The sequence below is a fragment of the Ascidiella aspersa genome, chromosome 4, assembly GCF_963924565.1.
Source record: "Ascidiella aspersa chromosome 4, kaAscAspe10.2, whole genome shotgun sequence".
Lineage (NCBI taxonomy): Eukaryota > Metazoa > Chordata > Ascidiacea > Phlebobranchia > Ascidiidae > Ascidiella > Ascidiella aspersa.
Genome location: NC_139450.1, coordinates 10,312,539 through 10,336,728, shown reverse-complemented (window position 1 = coordinate 10,336,728; position 24,190 = coordinate 10,312,539). Strand labels below are relative to the sequence as shown.

At 36.9% G+C, this 24,190-nt stretch overlaps 3 protein-coding genes across 5 annotated transcripts in view; all 3 read left to right on the top strand.

Annotated features, from left to right (window-relative positions):
* Positions 1–1,433: 1,433 nt before the first annotated feature.
* Positions 1,434–3,956, top strand: LOC146147128 (transmembrane emp24 domain-containing protein 4-like). 3 transcript variants are annotated; one of them, XM_083386399.1, is made up of 2 exons: positions 1,434–1,447; positions 3,149–3,956. In XM_083386399.1, the coding sequence occupies exons 1-2, from the start codon at positions 1,434–1,436 to the stop codon at positions 3,789–3,791; spliced, it is 657 nt and encodes a 218-aa protein (XP_083242525.1). In that variant the 3' UTR covers positions 3,792–3,956. The 3 variants fall into 3 exon arrangements, with proteins under 3 accessions (XP_083242525.1, XP_083242526.1, XP_083242524.1); XM_083386400.1 differs by lacking the exon at positions 1,434–1,447 and having other exon boundaries at positions 3,091–3,497; positions 3,639–3,956; XM_083386398.1 differs by lacking the exon at positions 1,434–1,447 and having other exon boundaries at positions 3,091–3,956.
* A 10-nt stretch (positions 3,957–3,966) lies between these two features.
* LOC146147127 (origin recognition complex subunit 2-like) lies at positions 3,967–10,395 on the top strand. The gene is made up of 13 exons (XM_083387923.1): positions 3,967–4,324; positions 4,623–4,760; positions 4,860–4,955; positions 5,566–5,635; positions 5,693–5,750; positions 5,818–5,980; positions 6,131–6,218; positions 6,451–6,583; positions 6,873–6,984; positions 7,421–7,558; positions 8,027–8,296; positions 9,679–9,797; positions 10,260–10,395. The coding sequence occupies exons 1-13, from the start codon at positions 4,234–4,236 to the stop codon at positions 10,341–10,343; spliced, it is 1,560 nt and encodes a 519-aa protein (XP_083244049.1). The 5' UTR covers positions 3,967–4,233; the 3' UTR covers positions 10,344–10,395.
* A 2,203-nt stretch (positions 10,396–12,598) lies between these two features.
* The window catches only part of LOC146147125 (SCO-spondin-like), a 45,291-nt gene continuing 33,699 nt past the window's right edge, over positions 12,599–24,190 (top strand). The window contains exons 1-20 of the mRNA XM_083387922.1: positions 12,599–12,634; positions 13,346–13,660; positions 15,142–15,224; positions 15,851–16,007; positions 16,420–16,579; positions 16,868–17,128; positions 17,337–17,454; positions 17,666–17,814; positions 18,238–18,402; positions 18,918–19,114; positions 19,345–19,498; positions 19,887–19,990; positions 20,093–20,337; positions 21,119–21,340; positions 21,483–21,612; positions 21,827–21,938; positions 22,010–22,143; positions 22,315–22,510; positions 22,914–23,120; positions 23,624–23,753. Of these exons, the coding sequence (XP_083244048.1) occupies positions 12,599–12,634; positions 13,346–13,660; positions 15,142–15,224; positions 15,851–16,007; positions 16,420–16,579; positions 16,868–17,128; positions 17,337–17,454; positions 17,666–17,814; positions 18,238–18,402; positions 18,918–19,114; positions 19,345–19,498; positions 19,887–19,990; positions 20,093–20,337; positions 21,119–21,340; positions 21,483–21,612; positions 21,827–21,938; positions 22,010–22,143; positions 22,315–22,510; positions 22,914–23,120; positions 23,624–23,753 (3,275 nt within the window). The remainder of the gene's footprint in view (positions 12,635–13,345; positions 13,661–15,141; positions 15,225–15,850; positions 16,008–16,419; positions 16,580–16,867; positions 17,129–17,336; positions 17,455–17,665; positions 17,815–18,237; positions 18,403–18,917; positions 19,115–19,344; positions 19,499–19,886; positions 19,991–20,092; positions 20,338–21,118; positions 21,341–21,482; positions 21,613–21,826; positions 21,939–22,009; positions 22,144–22,314; positions 22,511–22,913; positions 23,121–23,623; positions 23,754–24,190) is intronic.

Sequence of the window (24,190 nt, the reverse complement as noted above, 5' to 3'; positions counted from 1 at the left end):
GGAAAAGATAGATCTTCGTATGAACAATACGTTTATCTTGTTTGATGTGATTTTTGCATTCCTGAAAATAAATTTAGCCCAAAACCTATGCGATCTATTTGCTTTATTTGTAGTCCATTTAAATAATTGTAGGTGATGTGCAAAAGTCATAATTCAATGTTATATTTTGCGGCTGTAACCATCAAGCGCCTATCTAGGATTTTTTGTTTGCGAAAAGTCAAGAAATTGTTTTTTAAAGATGACATCACAAAGCTACGTAATAACATGACGTCACAAAATTACGTCAAAACGTGACGCCACAAATTTAATATAAACGTGACATTATGGAAATCATCTTAAAAACACTTCAGAATTCGTTCATTTGATTTGGATCGAAATATGTGTTACTTTTAATGCAAAAATTATATTGCGAAGATGTTATTGGTTTGCGCAAAACAAAAACAATGCCTTTATATTGTTTGACATAAAATTTTGTTTTTGATGGTGTGATAAACGCACGAGGCCTTTGGGCTAAAACAAATTTATCGCAATGGGTTAGTTAGGACATACTATAAGCGTCATGATTTTTTTGCATTTGCGTATTTAAACTAGGCAAAAAATACAGTTGGGGAGGGGGGCATGACTACTTTCCGCCCTCCTGTATTCGTTCCTAGTGTCCATATCCTTTGCGTTGCTGTGCAAACATTGGCTCGTTGTTCGTTTTTAAGTTCCACTGAGATATGTTTTCTGTTAGTTGTATTGTTGTATACCTATTTAGTTGCCTTGTTTGTGATAAAACCACGCCTTCTCATGGTTAACTGACTTTAGTCACTTTTTCTAATTTTTTTTACTAGGGGAAATATTTTTGTTTCGGTTGAGCAATCTACTCCTTGATGCCTGACGTGTCAAAAAAGCTGACATAAATCCGGGTCTAAAGAAGCTAAGGTTATTAATATTGACAATGCTTTTTATTTGTTTCCATATTCTAGTATATTTAATGTGATTTAGTGTCTTTCACTGTGTATACATATAATTTTTCTTCATAATTATGTTAGAATTTGAAATATGGCAAATAGCATCATTAAATCCGTTCACCCGTTTGGTCCCTGTAGCACCGGATGCAATTTGAATGACGTTTAACTCCATATGGTTAATTTTGTTGTAAAAAGTAGTAGGAAGACAATGTTTATTGGGCTAACACTAATTTACGGAATGATGAATGGTCGGAATGCTCGGAACGCTCACAGTATTATTAATAAATATAATAACACTTGACCCACCTTCACCCAAACGCTAACCCCCACCCTAACTCAAATATTGTGCGTTGGTTTAATAATTGTTTTAACGGGGTAACACTTAAATTAGTGAGCGTTCCGACCATTCCGACCATTCATCATTCCGTAATATTTAGTTTTCCGAACGGTTGCATGTTGTAGTTAAGCTTTAATTTCGGGATGTTTATTTATTTGTTAATGATTATGCATAAATTGAATTTACTTTAAGATTGCTTACATTTACATATATATTAGCCAAACATGATTTTAAATCTCCCATCATGTTACACTGGCTTAAAAGGCTGTTATCTGCTGGCTGTAAATAGGTTTGCATAACATATACTTGATTTAGCCAGTTTAGGGTACATTTAACAAGAAGAAATTAAGGCGCTGCTCTAGAATCCTACCACTTTTTTTACAGTTACAAAAGGTACAGTACCCGAAGCCGGATTACGTCGAAATTAAAAATGAACAAACACTAAATTTCAATCATAGTATTTAATTAACTTTAGTTTCAATTGCTGTATTCTTTATTAGAAACTGGGGCGCTGGTTTAATATGTTACCACCAGGTTGGAAAGTTTGGCCTGCGTGGGGGATAAATCCAGTAGCACTTTTAGCCGCGGTCACAGCCGCGCATTTTATTTATAAAAAATGTGTTCAGCCGCGCAAATCTGACTCGAGCAAACGCGCAAAACTTCAGCCGCGCAAACTTCTGTATGAAACTTAACAAGCACAAAAGAAATTGGCGGGCCGCATACTGAAGTTGCATAACATTTTTTAGCGCTAGTCTATAAGACGTATATAATGTAATGCATCATATAGAATCCCCTGCAAAATGCTAAAAACGCACAGTTCGGCGTTTTGGTCATGCATCAGTGGACAACGGTCACATGTATAGTGACGTCAAATTAGGCTATATCGAGTAATATTGCATATTAAATGCTACACTATCCAACTTTTTAAATATTTACCTGCGCACTGCGCCCGCACACCAACCAAAAATTGCGCAGTGATTCAAGTATTCTATGAAAGCTGTAAGTTTAATATAAATTCGCAATTTACAACTTTCGGTAGCCTGATGGTTTATTTTCAGCCGCGCAAGTTTAAGTCGAAATTTTATTTTCAGCCGCGCATTTTTTCAGCTGCAAAACATCTCCCCCGCGCAATATCCAAAGTTTCCAATCTGGTGTTACCACAGCGTTGAAACAATTATTAAAGCAGCACACAATATTTGGGTTAGGGTGTCGGTTAGTGTTTAGCATTGCTGGAAAGTATGGCAGATCTCAAAGAGATCTCGTGGGTGCACGGCTGAAAAAATACGGGTGACCGGGTGCAACAAATCTCAAAAAAGTATGATTCTCTGATGCACTCTGTGTTGCATACATTGCATTGTTAACATAATCCGCACAAGCGTTTTACATATTTGGGGTGCTGTTTAGATTTTATCAGGGTGCACTTTTGAAAGGTTAAAAAAGTCTCGTGGGTGCACTCGCATACTTTTCACAGTGGGTGTTGGTGGCCAAGTATTATTATTTAATAATATTGCTTGACCCACCCTTACCCAAACGCTAACCCTCGCCGTAACCCAGATATTATTTGTTCTTGTAGGGTTCTAGACCAGCGCCAAAATCTTTGTCAATAAAAGGTTGGGTTAACTGGACCTTAGAAGTTAAATACCTCACTATGCATAAAAATATGTTTTTTCAACTAAAGATAAATGTTTTGTATTACAAGCTTGCAATGTTTTAAAAGATTTTTTTATCAAAGCCTTTAATTTTGTTCAAGTTACCTACCATTAAACTATCCAAGTCAATTTAATAAATTCCAGTATTTAGAATTTAATAGCAATTTTTTTTAATAGTGAAGTAGACAAACTAGGTTGATAATGAGAAGTGTTGGGTGCCTGGTTGTTTTGTGCCTTGTGCAGTTTTCCTCTGCAGTTTATTTCCACATTGGTGAGAAAGAGAAGAAATGCTTCATTGAGGAACTGCCTGAAGACACCATGGTTACAGGCAAATACAAGGCCCAGCTCTGGGACAAGAGGAGCAACAATTTTCTTGATTCACCCCCTGGTATGGGAATGCATGTTGAAGTGAAAGACCCAAATGGCAAGGTTCTTCTATCTAAGACATATGGATCTGAGGGTGCCTTCACATTCACATCACACACCCCCGGAGAGCAGCAGATATGCATCCACTCAAACTCCACCAAGTGGTCTCTGTTTGCTGGCGGTAAGATCCGCGTCTATCTTGACCTGCAGGTTGGAGAGCACACCAACGACTATGGAAAGATTGCAGAGAAAGACAAGCTCACCGAACTACAGTTGAGAGTTCGACAGCTCCTGGACCAAGTTGAACAAATTCAGAAGGAGCAGAACTACCAGCGTGTAAGAGAGTCAAGATTCCGTCAGACGAGCGAAAGCACAAATTCGCGTGTGCTCTGGTGGTCGCTGGCGCAAACCTGTGTCTTAGTGTTGGCTGGGGTCTGGCAGATGAGGCACTTGAAAGGATTTTTTGAAGCAAAGAAGCTTGTTTAAACGATTCCGTTTAATGTTTTATTACTGTTGCATGTTCGCCATGCAGCATTTTGTATGCAGTGCGAACAGATTTGTAAAATTTCTATACAAAATTTACTATTTAATGCTTTAGTCAACCGACTTAGTGTTTAGGAAATTGAATAAGTTTTTTCTTTAGCATCCTAAACGTTTGCACTTTAAATCATAAAGAAAACTGGTGTGAAAAGTATGAAACTGTCTATAAAAATACAGAACACGGAACAATATTTTTCTGTACATTACCTTTGCGTAAAATAAATCTTTGACAACACAATTTAAATATAAAATGGTAAACACTCTTGCTGCTGGGAAAGTGTTTTGGTGTTTTTTTTCTTCGCATTAATGGCTTACGGTAGTGTGTTTTCTGAGCACAGGTTGAAATAAAATATTGTTTAAAACAAATAAGAAGTGCTGTTAGCAAGTTATGACAGAGGAGCCAGTTACCATTCCTGTTGTGTATGTTGGTGATGAAGATGTGGCGAAACATATCAAGGGCCCAAGATCAAAGTCAACACGTAGGGCTTAATACATTTCATCTTTTTCCTTTTGGTAGTTTTCATGATTTCCACAGCCTTACATTTTTATTTTTTTCAAAAGTTTGCTTTTCAGTTTTTTTCCCACTGGCTTTGTAATTGATTAGTCTGTTTTTGTTGGTTTTTCTAGTCAATCCTATGTCTAAAATACTTTTAAGCACTTATAAAAGTTATGAATATTGCTTTTATATATATCTACCATTAAACAAAAAGCAGCATTTGCTTGTTAAGGTACATGACGTGCTTTACTTCATCTGTACTATTGCATACTGAATTTTAGGTAAAAGTACCAGGGCAACTCTTGGAATCTCATCCACATTTGTAGAAGCATCAATTGAAGATGCCCCTAAAAAGCCAGCATCCAAAAAACCTGACAAACCAGTAGAAGAGATTTATGATCCACTTGCAGCCTTAAGGGGTATTGTCAGACAACAGCTAAATGTCGGGAATTAGTATTGACATAGCCTTTTTTCAATTAAATAATATGAGGAACTTATAATTTAACTAACTCTTTAAGGATCAGAGGAACTTATTGATGTAGAAACTGGACATACAGGATCACAAGTGTTTGCTTTTAAAACACCTAAGAGATCAAAACAGATGAACAAATATGGTAAATATATCATTGCAACTTAACCCACCGCTATGACTTTCTGCGATTTGCTCATATTGTGCTTTGTATTATAACTACGATGATATTTTTTAGCTGAATCTGTGAAGAAAAAGCAAGTTGAAAATGTGAGTCAATTTATACACGGTATAACACTGGCCTAGTTGTTTACCAAAATCAGTAACCCTCTTTTAAAAAAAGGTTCTTCAATCTGACAATAATATTTGTGCCATTCGAACCTTCAAAACTAACCTAAATGCACCAAACACAGTTCCTTTTGTGTGTATATTCTAGGAATGTAATGCTTTATGAATTCTATAGGTTTTTCTGTATTTTGTACTTACTATATTATAAAGTTCTATTAAAACCTTGTAAGTAATTATTAATTTTTAAAGGTAGAACAAAGTCTAGCAGAACCGGATTCAGTCAATGGAGTTGTTACAAGTACGTATAATATAGCAAACTTAGAGGAGAAATTTATAGATACTAATTAACAATTAATGTTTGTTAAAAGTAATTAAAATTGTAGAAAAGTAATTATTATATTGTTTTTTCAAATTGGCTTTAAGAACATGTTTATTAGAAAAACAATACTCTGTGCAACTTGTCCAAGATCAAAATGAGGCAATAACTAGTGACGAAGACTCTAAATCTGAATCGGATGAAGAGATGGAAACAAATACGTAAGTAAGAGTATTCTATTTATTTTATATATTTTCTACAAAACATCTTTATTATAGAGAACAAGAAATTGACCCAAGTATTGGAAGCACGAAAAAGTCGCATGGCTTGCAGTTGGTAATTGCACCGATTGCATGTTTTCACTTTAGTGAACTGCAACCACTAGCTTATGAGTATTTTATAGCCCAGTGAAAGGGAGCTTTACTTTGATGTGCACGGTGGAGGCAGCAAGAGAAAGCAGCTGTCGAACACTTCAGACCGAACCCTACAGAGGCTAAAAAACCCACAGATGAATCCAAAACAGCTGGAAGAAGCACTTAATAAACACAAGAAAGTGGTTGAGAAAAGTTGGTGCTTTTAATTGCTTTATTTGCAAGACAGTTTTCTAACTAAATTTGTATTTTTAATACAAAAAAAAGGTTGTCGGTTTATAAAACTCTAGCTTTTACTTAAAATTTGTTCTATGTTGTTGCTATCATACTTTTGCTTTTTAACAGACACTGCAGCCCAAGAAGTAGAGGCTGCCCAAATAAAGTTATGTGAACAGCATAAAAAACATTTTGTAAAGTGGATGTTTTACTTATGGTATGATGTTGTAAAGTTCAAACTTATAAATGCATCAATCTACTTTATATTATTTATTGCTATACAACATTTTTCTGGCAAGATATGCTTTTCTTGTACACGGAAAATAATAAACTTGTAAAGGGTAAACATTTAATATGGTAAAATTTAATAGAAACCAATGTTATAAACCTTATTCATATTACTTGATAATGTTCTTAGTAGTTCTAAACCCAAATATTTTGTTTAATAGTAACAACTTTAACATTCTTCTATATGGACTTGGTTCGAAGCGCAATCTTATGCATTCATTTTGTGATAAGATGTTGTCAAGCCAAGACAAAGTGGTCATAAACGGATTTTTCCCTGGTCTTTCAATGAAATCGGTAGGATTTGTTCACTAGGCAGCTATTAATAACATTTCGTGGAAACAGTTTTCTATATTGATATAAAAATAACAAATTTTTGTTTTATAATTATATATTTTTTAAGTGTCAAAATTTTTTAAATAAATATGAAACGAAAAATATTGTACATTCATAGTTCCGTAGGCTATAATAGTATTTTTTTAAAGCTTCAAGAATTAGTTTTAACTTTGATTATTTTTTATTGACTATATTGTACTCTTTTATACTGTACTAATGGTAATCCGTATTTGTATTTCATTTTCACCAGGTTTTAACATCAATTTGTGAGGACATTTTAGAGGATGTAGCTAGTTTCACAAATGTTGAAGTGCAAACAGACCGCATTTGTCAGCATTACACCAGTGACGAAAATAAAGGTAGTGTAGGTCGACTTTCCTATAACTGCACTCCTGAGAAAATAAAACGTAACATGTTTACTACCACACTTTTAATTTTGGATTGCACACTAATCGGAGTCATTTTGGCGAATTTTACAGTTGTAAAAGTTCTGGCTGTGTAAAGGTTGTGTTCTTCCCCAATGTCACACGAGTCGATTTCAGGCCGCAGTATGACAAAAGCAGCCCGAATAAAAACCGTTTAACTTAAAACCGTCTCCGATTGTTAAAAAAATATAACCCAATACAGGGGTTCTCGAACTCTGTGAAATAAAGAGTCTGTTTAGTTCGTAAGCGTCTAGTTTTTTTGTTATAAAACTTTCCGCTACTGTTTTTTTATGTTTTAACCGTCTTCGTTCTCCGGTAAAATGAAAGTTTTTCTTGCAACTAAGTAACATTTCGAAAGGCACTTTCTTTTAAGACCACCTGTTCCTCATCGTGCACAACATCGACGGAAGTTGTCTTCGCAACGCCCGTTCGCAGAGCATCTTCGGGCGCTTGGCGCTCGTCGAACGTATCCACATCGTGGCTTCCATCGACCACATCAACGCCCCGCTGAGTAAGTGGCCAGATGGACCGCTTCCTGACATTTCCATGCCTCATCCGCGCTTGATTCTGTTTGCGTGTGCTAACGATATACGCATGTAGTATGTGGTGTGTTTTCGGGCTTATTCGATAGAAAATTTGATGAATTTAAAGAAAAAAATCCCTTTTGCGCGCATTTACTCTTTCTGACAATCGTTTGTTGTACGAATAAGTGTTAAATTTAGGCTTATATTAAATACAGTTGTATGAATACGCATCGTCGTGTGTTGTACATTTTTCTTGTTAATTAAAAAAAGGGCCTATTTTGACTGTTTTGGTAAACTAATTTTGGGAAAATTTTCCTAAATTGTCCTATACAGAAAATTCAATAAAAGCTTCACTCCCCTAGTTAGAGATTAAAAAAATAACCAAAGACCATAATGTTTTTAGCAACTTTGTGAAAATTAATATGTTTTGAGCGATTTCTTTTTTTGCATTGCAGTCTGGGACCAAATTTCCCTCTCACGCTTCAACTGGCTCTGGTATGACGTCACGACTTTCGAGCCGTACCGCGAAGAGACGTCCTACGAGGGTTCGCTGTTGTTATCCGGGGCCGGTGCCGGCCTGGGGGCCCGCGGCGCCGCCCTGGCCCTAAGCGGTCTTCTCCACGTGGCCAGAAGTCTGACGTCAAACGCCCGGGGGGTGTTCCGGATCCTGGCAGAGCATCATTTGAGCGAAATCGAGGAAAAGAAAGACCAGGGATCAGTCGACGGTTGGTTTGATTTAATTATGTTAGTACTTTCGTTAAGACCACTTTTTAGCATTTTTTTAATAGATCATTGTCGTAAAATAAAGATAAAATGTTTAAATAGATATTGTAACCAATTTTTTTAGTATGTTGTTTTCGAATCTTACACTCTCGCCGCCTTCGTGACCCATTATGGCCTCCGTTATGTTGGTAAAAAATATATATCCTACTTCAGGGGTCGGCAACCTTTTTCTAGTGGCGGGCCAAAACCAAACTCAGAAAGGTCTCTGCGGGCCGCACAAAATGCCAACTAAGAATTGTATTATTGAAATGATAGAACAACTGTAAATCAGGTGGGCCTCGGGTCTTTTTTGCACTTAATTATATTTAAGGAGGTACTAAATTGGTGGCGCAAAGCGCATAAAAAAGCGTTTGTTTGGTTGGAAATTCGAGTTCACACGTCGTCATCCATGCAACTAATAAAAAGTGTAATAAAACTACTTTGATGGAACGGCATAACATTTAAAGTTAATCTAGCTTAGTCGTTGTTAACGTTTTTAAGCGAGGTCACACTTCTTGAGCGAAGCGAGCGCGATTTTTTTGGTATACCGGCATTTCTTTTAAAATTCATGCAAGTTTTCGGTACATTGCCAAAAATGAAAAAAATAAATATTAAAACATATTTGTGAATATGTTTTCCGTTTGTCCGCGTCACACTTAGCAGCTTTCCACGGCGCAACGGTAAAGAAGCGTAAAATCTAGTTCAAAAGACAGCAAAACGGAAACACACTGGACGTAGGGAGATCATTCGCGCGAAGCTCGAATTTTTTTTGAATTTAGGTAGTTAAAACGTATGTGAAATTGATTTGTGTCCAATTTGTCAAAGAGGCAGCGGGCCGGATGAATTACATCGGCGGGCTGGATCCGGTCCGCGGGCCGTAGGTTGCCGACCCCTGTCCTACTTCCTCTTTCACGGATTAAAGTAACATGCTGCCCCTATGGGTATCATGGAGATCACTGGCGTTTTTGATACATTTGCATTGTAGCTCTTACCATTCAATGGAAACGAAACCCTACGAAAATCTGATGTCACTGTAAGCTGCGTTATTCTCATTTTTTATATAGGTATGAACGTTTTCCGCAATCCCCACGAAACTTTCTTTACTATATATATTGAAATAATGGTATTCTAAGTTATATCAGCAGAACCTGTGCAGAAATAAAGGTATAGCCAACATTTATTGGCTCGAGGTTGATTTTGAAGGAACTTGATTATTTTCCTGTTACTCTTGTATTTTATATAATGCTAGTGTTGACCAATCGTGACCAATCTAATGAATGACCAATCTATCTCAGTATATACATTGTCAAGAAATGTGAATTCAATTGACTGCTCACATTTGCAGACTTTTCGTTCGCCGACCTGTACCAGAAATGTCGCGAAAGGTTTCTGGTAAACAGCGAGCTGACCTTGAGGGCGCACTTGACCGAATTTTTTGACCATCACTTGGTGCAAATGCGTAAGGTAATTATGAATACATGGAAAAGTTATCATTGTACTGATGACCCTATTTGCTCAGTAAGGCATGTAGCTGTCACAATTAACGACCGTTGCCAAGGTAATTGCATATCGAAATCGATCTTGTTTACAGGATTAAAGAGGATCCAAGAAAGGCTTGGTCAGCCGATTGTTCATTGATTTTTTTCTATTGGCTGAACTGGCCATACTTCATGAAAGAAACACCAGTAACGTTTCCATCAATCACTTTTTATTGATGTTTTTTCACAACTTATTTTTAGTATTCAATTCTACTGAAATAAAAAACTTTTTGCAACAACCTTTTTTATGGATTTCTCGGCCAATTTAGAGAATTTTGCCGCCGGTGATTTATGCTAATATCTGACTGATGTTAACCAACATGTACTAATTTGCTAAGTGGTGCCTGTGTAAAATCCGCTCCTGATGAAATGTTTTATTTCATTGAAGGGCCCTGACGGCGCAGAGTACCTTTCAGTGCCATTGGATCCGACAACATTGACGGAATATTTGGAGAAAGACGAGTCAATGTGAAATGCTTTGTTTTATATTTTCGTGTTGCTGCTATCGTGTTGCAAAACCCCACTGCCAAACCAATATATTTTTTTCTATTCTTTCATTTTCATAAGCCTTGTGTTGTATTTTGATTGTGGATTGTTTTAGTTAGACATATGTTCGTTTGGTCCACTGATAGGCAATATTAATACTAGCGAATAGCGATTGTTTTGATAAAAATGTATATTCTTTAGGAAAGAAAGGGTAGGAACGTCTATAAAACTTTAATTTGAAAACAAACAAACAAGCAAACAATTTATTAGGAAGAGGAGATTAAATTTGACACATTGTATAACACCGCATGATTGAAAAAAAGTACATGTCAGCCGCATTTGTACTAACCTACTTTTAGTATTTAATTGAATTTTTAGGTATGTTATACTTATATTTGACTTGTTCATGTCAAAACCTATATTGAAATTAAATTTTGAATTGTTGGTAATAAATTATAAAAGTTTGTTCTGTGCATAATTTAGTATTTTTATTTCGATTTTTAACCAATTTCACTTTTTACATTGAATATTCCATTTTTTCTTAAAAATAAACTTAAACTAAACTGAAAAATATTGGTTAAGTTAGAATTTGTCTAAAAAATTCACAATTTTTAGTTTACTAGTTTAACGAAATACCATTTTATAAAGTTTTTATACAATTTTGTGCAAATTGAGTAATACAAATCCGTTTATGTCAGATTTGGATACACCTTAAAAACATATTCATTTAGCCGAAAATAAATTAAGTTTTCGCGGGGCGCGGGCTTCACAACAGTATTTTTTGTGTTGGCTTTAATATCCATTGCTTTCGCGATTAGCTTGCTTTTATCCTTTTTTATACCTAACATCCTTTGTTTTCTAGACTTAACATATCATGTGTATTAAGCTATAATTACGTCACAAAAGGTTTTTCGAGTTTTATCTCGTCACAATAATAAGACTTGCCAATCGTTTACAGCAGGGGTTCCCAACCTGTGGTACGCGTACCACTAGTGGTACGCGAAGGTTTTTCAGGTGGTACGCGAGCAGCTTTCGTTTTTTACAAAACCTTGGATAATAACTTTATATTTTGTTTATCTGGTTTTGTTACATAAAAAAATTCCCCCCCGAAGCACATTCTTATTGTTACGCAACTATTTCTGTTATTTCGAACCAATGCGATTTTTAAAATACAGGCCATATCAATTGTCGACAAGGAACGCAGTTGCTTTGTAAAGCGTACAACGCTGTAGGACACTGGTCGTTAATTATGTCAAAATACTTCGCTTAATAAGTAAAATCTACTGTTTTATAGCTTAATCTACCAATAACGTTGAATATGGCTAGTTGTAAGCTAAAAATAGGATTCGATCAAATTGGTTGTTCTGCAAGAAGTGGTACGCGTGATACGCTACAGAGCGTCCAAGTGGTACTTGACGAATGCATTAAATTTGGTTTTGTATCTATGCAAAATGATGACATAGAAGCAGACTTGCAACAACTAGATTTATTTTTACCTTTTTAAAATTAGATTATAATTAAAATTAGAGTATTTTGTTTTTTTAAATTAGTTTAGAATTAAAATTAGATCGTTTTAAGTTTTCTCAAATTAGATTAGAATTAGAATTACCTATTTCTAAAAAAACAAATTACATAAAATTCGTTCTAATCAAAGAGTTTTAATTGATTTTCTGTGTTTGTTAACTGAGAGACTAAAAATACCGTTGGACAAAGTAGAATTTTTGGAAAAATCCGAATTAAATTAAAACTAGAATTAGAGCGTACAAGCAATTCACAAATTAGATTATAATTAGAATTAGCCGCATTTTGCTCTAATTCAATGAATTAGAAAACTAGAATTATCTAGTTGTCCAAGTCATAGAAGTCCCTCAATGTGTAATATGTTACAAAACTCTTAGCAATGATGGAATGCGCCCTACACGATTGAAACGACATTTGACATCTTTGCATACCGCTCTAGCTGATAAACCTAAAGAATTCTTTATAAATAAAGGCCACTCATTAAAGAAAGCTAAATTAGATAACAGTGGAGAATTTTATGGACAATCTTCGAGCGTTACAGAGGCTTCTTATGAAATCGCCATGTTAATCGCGAAGGCTAAGAAAAATCTTAGCGTCGGGGAGGCTTCTTATAAAACCAAGCATACTTGTAGCAGCCGAACTAGTTTTAGCAAAGATAAGGCAACCAAACTTTCTCAAATTTCACTACCAAACGATACGGTTAAAGGTAGAATCGATGAAATGTCTCAGGACATTAAAGATCAAATTCTCGACCAGGTAAAAGAATCTCCTTTTTTCTCTATCCAATGTGACGAAACAACTGACATTAGCAATTGTTCTCAGCTAATGATGTATGCTCGCTTCCTGTCAGGCAACATTATAAAAGAAGAGATGTTATTCTTCCAATCAATGGAAAGTCGTACAACATCAGCAAATATATTTAATGTAGTGTCAAAGTTATTTGAATAACACAATCTTTCGTGGAATTCACTAGTAGGGGTATGTACAGATGGAGCCCCTGCAATGCTTGAGTTGCATTCTGGCTTCGTTAAAAGAGTAAAAGAAAAAAATCCATTTATTGTCGGTATTCATTGTATAATTCACCGTGAAGCCTTAGCATCCAGAACTCTGCCACCTACAATGAAAGATGTACTCGACTTAGCTATTGAGGTAGTAAATTTTATAAAAGCTGGAGCACTTAACAGCCGTCATTTTAGGCTTTTGTGTAAGGACATGCAATCTGATCACGAAGCCCTTCTTTTCCATACAAACATTCGTTGGTTATCTAAAGGTAACATGCTAAAAAGACTTTATGAATTACAAGAAGAAGTAACAATATTTTTAACATCACGAAAGAAGTCTAAATATTTGGCCAAGTTTCTTGCAAAAGATTTTCAAGTAGCACTTGCTTACCTTGTGGACATATTCGAAGCATTAAATACGCTTTAACCTCAAAGCTTCAAGGAAAAAAACACCAACATTGTTAAGCATCATGATCACATTCGGGCTTTTACAGCAAAACTTGACCTTTGGAAGAGTCGAATTGAACCAGGAAACCTAGATGGCAACATTAACCATGAGTTGAAGAAACAAATATCAACTCACCTCCATGACTTGAAAGCAGAATTTATTAAATACTTTCCAGATATAGACGAAAAGCGAGAGACCTGGAAGTTTATCGTGCACCCATTTCAATGTGAAGTGGTAGATATTTTCGAAGAAGGACAAGAGGAATTTCTTGAGTTGAAGTTTAACTCTACAGCCGAAAAAGACTTCATAGAACTAGAACTGGAGACGTTCTGGGTCAATTATCAACCTGTTTACCTATTAATCTCAACTCGGGCTCTTCGAATTTTGACCATATTTGGATCAACGTATTTTTGTGAAGCTGCATTTTCTGCTCTCGTTGGCATCAAGACCAAGTATAGGAACAGACTGAGAGTTGAAGGAGACCTACGTTGTGCGCTATCTAAGTTTAAACCACGCATCAAAAATTTTGTTGCTAGAAAGCAGTTTCAAGTATCTCATTAACGTTTATTCAATAAAACGACACAAAAACGTTGCGAGGGGGGCGCGAGACCCACAACAATTATAAAAGGGGGCGTGACAGAAAAAAGGTTAAGAACCACTGGTCTATAGTTTAAAAAAGTTTTATAAGTATAAATAATGCAATCACTGATATAGGAAAAGAAACAGGAAAAAAGAACTAAATGAAAGAATCGAGGGAAATCTTTGTTAATAGGAGAAATATTCGTTGTCGGTTAGTAAAATGTTAATTATTAGTAGATGAATGAAATTTATGGGAGTACGGTTTGAAAACGACGTTATTTTTTCATTATAGGGACCCAAAATACATTTTATCACCCTACATAGAAGTGATGTTATATCCCACAAGCTTGCCAAAAAAATATGCAATATTCACATGGATCGCGGTGTTCGTGTTGTTGCAAACTTCACGCATTGGCCGAATCACGAACGCGCGTTGAACTCTTGATCCCCTTTCACCCGGCGACCTCGGCGGCGAACTTGCCCGAGACGACTGAAAAGCGTTACGCAACTGTACGACGTTCTGCTTATCGTGATAACGATGGCACCCGTGCCCAGCTGGGTCCGACGCTCGATCAACTGCGTTCCTTTGTGGCCGTATGGAACACCCGCGGCTCCGGCCATATTGAAACAACCGCGAGGCGACCCCGTCGATTTGGAGCATGTTTGATTACGCCCGACGTTTAATGCGAAACGATGCGCGGAAGAATCGGGAAAAATACCCGAGTTTGTTTTCGAGACGTCGGTATAAAAGTCGCGCGACTGTGGGTTATGGAAGGTTATTCAGTTTTTTTTGCTTGGCGTGCAATGGTAGGACTATTCATCTCCTCGACTAAAATTGAGAGCATGGCTAAATATTTAAACTATGAATGGCGTTTGCTTGGGAGATAAAATGTGGTCGGTCGTTACGAGCTGCAAGGATGTTTTCAATAAAGATTTTAAACTTATTAAAATTTTAAGTCGAATTACTCAGTCACGCCACAGTTAAAATAAAAATCTACCCTAGAGCCACAGTAGTTTAAATATTTATGAGTCGAATTTCAAACGACGGCTACAGCCATTTCCACATAATTTATTTGCTATAGATTACCAATATATTTCAACCCCGAAAGTGGTAGTTACCAACAACAATGCTTGTAATAAAACTTGCATTAAAGTTTTTATGTTTTAACTACTCGTATAATATTTTCGTAGGCGTTGCACCTAGAAGTTCATTATAACGCTATAATAATCTGTAGGTGGCAAAACAGATTGCAATGTGGTTAAAAGCGTTATTGGTGCTTTGGTCGATATTCTGGTCCCTGCAGCCAATCCTGGCGAGGTATGTTTATTTTTTGATTTATTAAAGAAATGTTTGCAATTTTTTTACCTTTTAAAAGGAGTGGTCACCAAGTTTTTTTAAGTCTCGAGTAACTGTATAGCTTACCGCAGATCGGATATAAAATTGTCCGTCGGGATTTAATGGCCTGAATAATATTAAACATAATAAAACAAAAAAAATTTAAGCAAAAAATATATTGAGCTGTATATAAATGTGGATTCGTTGGAAAATCACCACTGTTTGATTTGGGTTTGCATCCGACAAAATTACAATTATTTCCCTAATAACTTTTCTTCTTATTTTACTGTTGTTAGGCAATATGCTGCGTTCCGGAAGAATTAAGCCACGGGCTGTAGTTAGTGACTGCTAATCTTAGAATACTATGAAACCACAATTAGTTAAAAGACAACATAAATCATTTCATAATAAATAAGAGCAAATAACTAATTTTAACTTCTTCAACCCTCGCACATAGTTATGTTGTTATACCCAATAAATCTAAACACTAACATGCTTGCGTGTGATTAGAGACATGTAATAATAAACGTTTAACAATAACCTATAAGGTTTAATAAACCTTTAACACAATTTTGCCGTTAACACTTTTCTCTTGCTTGTCTTCCAAGGAACACAGGGTTCAAATCGGGTGCTCATTGGTGCGCAGTGAACCGAACGATAAGCGAGCTGGAGATGATTTCCCCTAGACAGGAACAAGCGGTTACGTGCCTGGATCTCTACCGCCACTTGCAGGAAGGCTGGAAATACGACGACAAGCGTATGAAGGTACAAATGACTGATATTTAAAATACGTGTTTTACGATTAGGCATTTAATTGTGAGAGATTTAATTTCCATTTTATCAAGTAGCCCTTCGCTTTATATGCAAACCTAACTATTTGTAAACTGTATATGTGTGGGAATACATGCAGTTCCTCCTTTAGTTTTGTTAAAAACATTTTTCGCAAAAAAAAACAATGGTTCGTGTCAAAATTATTAATTTTTTTTTGATATTCATCTTTAACATTTTCCATTGTAGTTTAATATTGTTGCAAGAAAATCATATTGTCCAAACACTATCAATTGCTTAAATTTGTATTTACAACAGTGAACTAGAATTTTAAATTGACTTTGCGATTGGCCATAGTAATTTGTAGGGAATAAAACAGCACACTTGTTTCAAAATAAGTATTTTTCAGACAAAACATGGCGATCAAAACAACGTTACGTCTTACTTTCGCGATGAGGGCGACCGGGCGCTTTGCTACGTTTACAAGCCGATCCAGACTAAGCTTCGCAAAGTTACAAAAAATGTTTTGGAATGTTGTAGCGGATGGCAAGGAGGCCGATGCAACACTCGTGAGTACATTTTGCAGTTACTAAACAAAGAGGTTTAGGTTTACGACTTTTTAGGTTGCAGAGAGTCACCACTTGGGGTTACTGTTTCTCCTTTATCTAATTTTAGATTTCGTAAACTATATGCATACGAAAGTACAGCTCTGGGAAATAGAGAAAACTGCTTTTCTTTTTTTTATATTCTTTAAAATCTAATTAAAACAGGACGTGCATTTTCTATATCTTAATATACGCATTTACAAATTAAAAACAATTATTTTCCGTCCTTGAAAATATTTGTGAATTATTCAGCCACGGTCGCACTGGGTCTGTGCTTTGACGACGAGCAGTGTCTTTCGCCGCAAGATAGGACACTCGGTGGCACCAGGGGGCTATCTTCTACGTCACACGCGCAACGACGCGCGTTCACGCGAGACGCTTGCTGTGCCCTGTTGTCCGGATCCTCGTGGAAGCGTCTCGGTGTCGCATCCGAAGGAAAAGGATTCGAGAGCCCCTGTAGTGCTTGCAACGAAACGAGAGAAGATCAAAAACAAAATGAACGACGAATGACTGGTAGGTTTGAATTGAAGTTATTACTGTAAACGTTTTTTTCCACGAACAGATCCTAGACGTTGGAACATAGTGGTTGGTGGTTATAGTAAGACGTAATAAGAATATCAAAGCCCATAAACAAGTATGTAGCATTTTGTGAACGTTTCGAATAACTGTTATTTATTTTGAAGGGATGTTGAATGACGTATTTTTTTAACTTAATTAACAGGTTTTGCGAGGAGGAGTTGCGTTGCATGGGGTTCCCGCGTGTCTGGATTTGGAGGAGAAATGCGATCGGTTTCGACAAACTGTCCCCTGAGGTTGGCTGGAGCTCTGGACAATAGCTGGTAAGCAATGATGCGTATTAATAAAAACCGACAAAGGATTATAAATATGGAGAAACGAACAACCATAGCTATGTGTAGGCACTTAACACGACTATTAATATAACTAATGTAGTCACAAGTTCACGGCCTATCTTTTTTGATTTTGAAGTTTATTTTAAATTGATATGTTTATACTAAAATGGAGAGTGATAATTTTATTTTTGAACTATAGGTGGATTGACATTCAACACGATTCGAGAAATTCCAGCGGTGCTAAAGTTCGAGTTCACTTTGGCGAAGACGCAGTGATAACGTTAATCAAAAACGTCATTTACATTGACGATATGGTTGTACCACTGATTTCAATGCTTACACACAAAGGTATTGCATATTAAATACAGTAGAAGGTTAATTGTTAGGAATTTATGATGTGGCTAAATATTATAAACCAGGGTTGCAATTAAGTAAATCTATGACTTGACTAAATTGCACCCAAGTCATTGAGTTTTAAATGACTTTTTTAATTAAGTCTTTTGGTTAAATTGACGTGACTTAACTTAATCGTTTTTTTTCGTTTTTTTACTTGACTCGGGCAACCGATTACTTTGACTGGGACTTATTTATTCGGACTTGAATTTTTTTTTTTATAAATAACTTGACTGGAACTTGAGTCATTTAAAAAAGACTGGTTTATAACACTATAATTTAAACCCAATTTATCTCAACCAAGACATGCTAACTTCAAAATAATTAGATTGTATATCATCAATAACAATTAATAATGATTTTAAATTTACAACCAAGGCATCTCCCTGAAGAGATCCGGAGAGTTTTTAATGCTACGTTCGCCGCTCGGCATAAAGATGAAGTACAACGCAGAAACCATTACTGTTTCAACTGATGGGTACTCTGGCAATGCACGAGGTCTATGTGGAAGCACACAGTACATCGAGGACTTGTACACTGAAGGTAAGTCAAGGAAGCCTATTTAATCAATACACATAAATAGTACTCGTATAGCAGTGGTCGGCAACTTGTTTTTTTGGCGGCCCAAAATGGTCTTAAATAAAAATTTACCTTTGTAGGGATTAGTCACACGACGCAACATGCCATTATGCTTATAGCTTCTTTGAGCTTTTTAACAAAGTATAGGTATAGTTTTTTGTAGGGTGAGTAGCACGGTGGCCCTATGATGCAACAATGACCAGACATATCAAAACATTTGAAATACCGTACAGTGGATGTACACGCCCACATTTGAACCGCAGCCCACAGTTTGCCGACCACTATCGTATGATAAAAAAACGTCTACTCGTCATTACGCTAAATAATTTTCATGTTTGTTGACCCATTATATTTTGCATAATATTTATACGGAGTTGCAGCCTGTAGGAATAAACGCCATTTCATTGGGTATTTAATATTCCGTAAACGATCTGTTCACAATGTTTGAAAAAACAGAATTTTTTTTCATACACATTTAGAGATTGTTTCACCCGATGATCCCAATTCAATCGCAAAAAACGGTCGCTGTGAAACCGAAGCAATGTTGCCTTCCAAAGAAAACGTTTGCTCGACAGCAGTTGTCCGCAAGAAAGCCGAGTCTGTGTGTGATCTTCTTCGAACAAGTGAAGCTTTTGGGGAGTGTCGATTGAGTTACGAAGCCGCATCGTTTTATCAGGTAATTTTGTAACTTTCAATGAAATTATGGTGATGTCTATGACTTGATTTTGAAAAATTCATCGTCAACGTTTAGCGAAAAATAATTTCAAGCTACCAGGCACCTTAGCAATTTAACAAAACAATAAACTAGCACAGCATGTGGTCAAACGTGTTGCCTTAACGAAGTCTTCCAATTGGTGTAGTTATCACCAAGAACTCTCGTGTAATTTATAATCTTATTAACTTTAGGCATGTGTATCTGATCTCTGTTCATCTGGGGACCTTATGGGGTTGAACTCTATGTGCGCGACAGCAACTGCTTACATGCTTAAGTGCGCCTCCAGTGGGGTATCCGTTTCGCCGTGGATGGAGCAAGCAAACTGCTCGCACGAATGTCCCGAAGGTTAGTGCAGTGGTTCTCAACCGAGGTGCCCGCGGCACTCTAGGGTGCCTTTTAACGCTCAAGGGTGCCGAGAGATATTTCAAATTACTTAGGATCCCAATTTTTGCTCTATTGGTAAGCTTCTTAATACAATTTTTTGTGTACGATAAAAGTGCAAAAAATAAGGTTTTTTCAACCTTGACCTACAGCTAATGTGCTATTTCAATCTTGTTTGCACGAGCAAGAGTGCAAAAATATGACCAAGGGTGCCGCGAACTAAATATAAATTCTGTAGGGTGCCGCAAGTTAAAAAAGATTGCGAAACACTGTTAGTGTCTTTAACACTGTTAAGTTGCTAAAAACCAAGGCTACATATCTGAATTTACTTTTAAAACATGTCTCTGTTTAGGTATGGTATTTCGGGACTGTGTCACATCTTGTCCGAAAACTTGTGATTTCCTGGACGACCATTCGGCGCCTGTTTGCCACGACGACTGTGTTCCCGGGTGTCAGGTAGGAGGGAGTAAAAACGATCAAAACAACTGAAAATAATAATAAAAGCATCACTTTTTTGATTTTGACAGCATTTGGAATTTGACATTATTTTCGCTGCAGTGCCCAGAAGACCAGATTCTGCATCGCGAAACTTCTGGTGATGACGTCACGGCTACTTGTGTGGCGCCGGAGAGCTGTCCGTGCAAGCATCGCGGTCGCTTTTACGCCAGAGGTGCCGAGGTGCTCGAGTCGTGCAACACGTGCACTTGTGGCGATAAGGCCACGTGGTCGTGCTCGACCAATCGCTGCGAGGCAACCTGTCATGTGGTTGCTGCAGGTCGTCTTGTCACCTTCGATGAAACGAGGTAAGGGCTGCTGATCCGTTTAAAGACGTAACAAGTTGCTACACCAGGGTTTCTTAACCGTGGCCCTCGGCCACCCTGGGGGGCCACGGAGCGGTGATTGGGGGGGCACGGGCTCAACCTAGATCATGGTATTACAAAAGTTCTTCCGTTTATATAGGGTAATTGAAAACGATATAATTTATTCTTTTAATCGCAGAAAATTTGGAATAACGCAGCCTATCACTGTGGCGAAACAATCAATGTGCTGCAGCTTTAAATGCAGCCATATATGCGGCGTTAGCGTTTTTACCAGCGACTATACTGGCTGATAACTTTCGCCTAATTATTAGGTGTCCGTCAAATGCAGTTGGGCGAGCAACTAACGTGTCATGTCAGGTACAAATATTTCCTTAAAGGGCGTTAAGTTGCAAAACAAGCATTCCATTGTAAAAAGTAAAACAAGTGAAAACAGTAACACGTTAGGTACAATGCTAGGCATTTTTATGACCAGGGGGGCCACGAGAGTTAAGAGCCTACCAAAGGGGGGCACGAAGAATTAAAGGTTGAGAACCACTGTGCTACACAAACCTTTGTTAGATGTAGAAGCTGATTAATACATAGGAGGGCACTCAATTATCCTAGATGTACAACTATGGCTTGTAGTTTAGTTTGCCATTCCAAAAAATACTAACGATTGTTTAAGGCAGGCACTGGGATACGAAAACATTCGTGGACATAATTTTGTATACAATTTCATACATGTTCCTCATATTATACCTCAAGTCCATTTTGTCATTTTAAGATTGGCGTTGAACGACCTCGACTGTCCACGATATGTTCTCCTGCAAACTCTCAGTGATGCTTCCCCACAGCTCCAGATCTCAATAGACATAGTAGAGTCCATCGCGCCAACAAATCGCGCGGCTATTCGATCTGTTATGTTAAACTTCAATTCGGACGAAATCAGGCTCACCAGGAGCATGGAGGCTTCACGTAATGGAACAAATATGAAGTTACCTTTTAGGTAAGCAGCTTTCATCAACGTATATATTTATCTTCAATTCCTAAACGACAGAAATGGTACCGCTTAAATTTCTATTTAAAAACATAAAATCACAAAATCGATCTTGGAAGCATCTATTTTACGTTGTATATGGGTCTTATAGAAACAAGCACTACTCTATCCGACGAGCAACCACCCACGCCATGGTCGTTAGAACCTTTGGTGTGGAGATTATTTGGAGTCCAGATTTCGATGCGCTTGATGTCACCCTAGAGCCGGTGTATGCAAATAAGGTAAACATATTCATAATTATGTAATAACATTAAAGGTTGAGCATAAACATAAAAAAATCACAATAAAACAGAAATGAAGTAAAACCCAAATAAGGAAGGCTGGATTTAAAACCAATAGAAATCGGAATAAAATATCTTTATTATTTTGTTGGATTGAAAAGCATTGCGGGCTACGTGGGCGTTATTTGGTTATTCAATTGTGTAATGATTTTAGGTGGTCGGTCTCTGTGGAACATACAACTGGAATCCCAAAGACGACTTCACGACACCCGAGGGTGATGTGGAGACTGTAGCTGAGTTGTTTATTCAAAATTTTAAATTAACAGGTAGGAGTGCGACACTAGTAAATGTTCGTTTAACTTATATTCTTGTGATAACCTTTGCCTTTTTATGGCAGAAAACAACGACAAATGTGCGAAATCTGACATGTCTGACGTTGAGTTGAAAGTTGACGATCCTTGTGCAACACACACACAAAAACGCGACATGGCAACGCGGGTGTGCGGAATTCTGAACGAACCATTATTTCAGGTACATATTTTCCTATATACAATCTTAGACTTTCTTATATTAGAAAATATATCTAAACTTTCGGAAATTTTCGAATTAAAAGCAGTTAAATCTATACGAAGTTTAGTTTGTCTATCTCTTTTCCGTATGAAAACAAAACAAAACTAAACTAAATTCTTGCTCCATTTGCAGGGCTGTTTCTCCCTTGTCGACAAGGATATATACGTCGAAGCGTGTCACTATGACGTCTGTTCAAACGGGGACGTCACGATCAAATCGGCCTGTCGCTCGATTTCGTCCTACGCAACGGCTTGTATGCAATTCATGACTGGACAAAACACTTCTTTGAAAGATTGGCGCAGTAGTGCAGCTTTGGAAGGAGCCTGCGGTACAAGAATAATTTTTTTTCTATTATTGTGCTTTTTGTTTATTATTATTTGTTATTTGTGTTCCGTTAGCCTTTCATTCAAGTGCTAACAAACATAGTTCCATCCTAATTTTTACCAAACACTTTATAAAACAGTATAAGAAATTTGCTTCTAGAGATTCTAAAGTAGGTTACCTTTCTAAATTTACAAAATAGCCTATCGCATAACGAATAAACGTACAGGTAATAACTATTAAAAAATATACGGTATTCACCCATTTGCCTTTCCGTATAATAAGGCTAAGTTATAGTTGTATTCGATTATTAGATTATGATGAATTTTGAAATAGGTGTAAAGAGATTTATTTTAACTAATTTTGACGAAGTCAATTTTAAAATTGAAATTGCATTTTTATTAATCAAGATGTGGCGTGTCCATCCGGTTTGGAGTTTGTCGAATGCCAAGCGATCGCTTCCTCCTCATGCTTCGATATTTCTCAACCGCTTCCGTCCTTCGGAAGAGCGGATGGAAGAGCTAGGTGCAGTCCCGGATGCGCGTGTCCGGGAAGATGGAAAATGGCTCCTCGTCGCCTACATCCCGTTCCGGAAGAAGAGGGATCGATATCTAGAGGTTTTCGGTGTTACCGCATAACAAGTTGCTTTTTACTAAATTGCAAAGCCAAAAAGGTCGAATAGATAGACATCATCTTGAATATTATAACGTTTCAAAACAGTCACACATAAACTGAAGATGACACAAGCTCGTATCGAAACGTCTTAATAAACAAGTTGATGTCGATCTACGGCATTGAGTTTTAGTTTGATCATTTCAAGAAATAATATTTTACAATATGTTGCTATGATGCATATAGGGTTTCTTGTTAAACATTTGTCATACTGAGCAAATGTTGGCAAGCATGTGTTTTCAACGTTTAGTTGACGGAGTCTAACATAAATTGTTGGGAATCATTAGAATTGTTTATAGAAGTAGGGGTTTATTGCTGAGAAAAAATAATACTGTTGTTGGTAGCGGGAGAAGCATATTTCACTGGGCAAATGGTCTGGTGGTGCTGCGCATTTGCCACATTCAAGGAAATGCTTCATAGGTTACATGTAATTTGTTTATAACTACAGGCTTGTCAAACCGCGGTTTTCCCATGTTTGGACAAGTGATGACGTGTTTGCCGAAGGAAGAGTGTCCTTGCGTAACGAGCGGAGAGGAACACAGAGCGGGAAGTGTTATTAACAGAGGTTGCGCCAAATGGTAAGGGCTGACCAAGGTTCGGATTCAAGCTGTTCCTATATAACAGGAGTTCTTAAACTTTTTTTTACCACAAACCCCTCAAATTTGTTTTGCCTCGCGTGGACCACGGTAGACAAAACAAATTTCAAAAATAATGTCATAAATTGACGTCGCATTTAAATAGACTTTATAAATTTGCTGATTTCGGAGTCGAAATATACATTCAGTGCAAAATCGTTTTTTTTTAATTAAACTGTTGTCTTTGATAAATTAACAAATTATAAATGTCCACTAATATTTCAATTAGGCCTTCATGGACCCCCTAAAACTTGTTGACGGACCCCCAAGGGGTCCATGGATCCCAGTTTAAGAAGCCTGCTATATAACTATCGGACACGTCTAATAACTATTATAGGATGACAGGATGTGCTTTCTTTAAACTTACAGTTTTAAATTAA

What these genes read in the sequence shown, in the direction of transcription:
- LOC146147127 (XM_083387923.1), top strand. Translation starts at nt 4,234, where the DNA reads ATGACAGAGGAGCCAGTTACCATTCCTGTTGTGTATGTTGGTGATGAA. An exon ending in AGTCGCATGGCTTGCAGTTG is followed by an intron (nt 5,751 to 5,817) that starts GTAATTGCACCG and finishes AGTATTTTATAG; the next exon opens with CCCAGTGAAAGGGAGCTTTA. An exon ending in CAAGAAAGTGGTTGAGAAAA is followed by an intron (nt 5,981 to 6,130) that starts GTTGGTGCTTTT and finishes GCTTTTTAACAG; the next exon opens with ACACTGCAGCCCAAGAAGTA.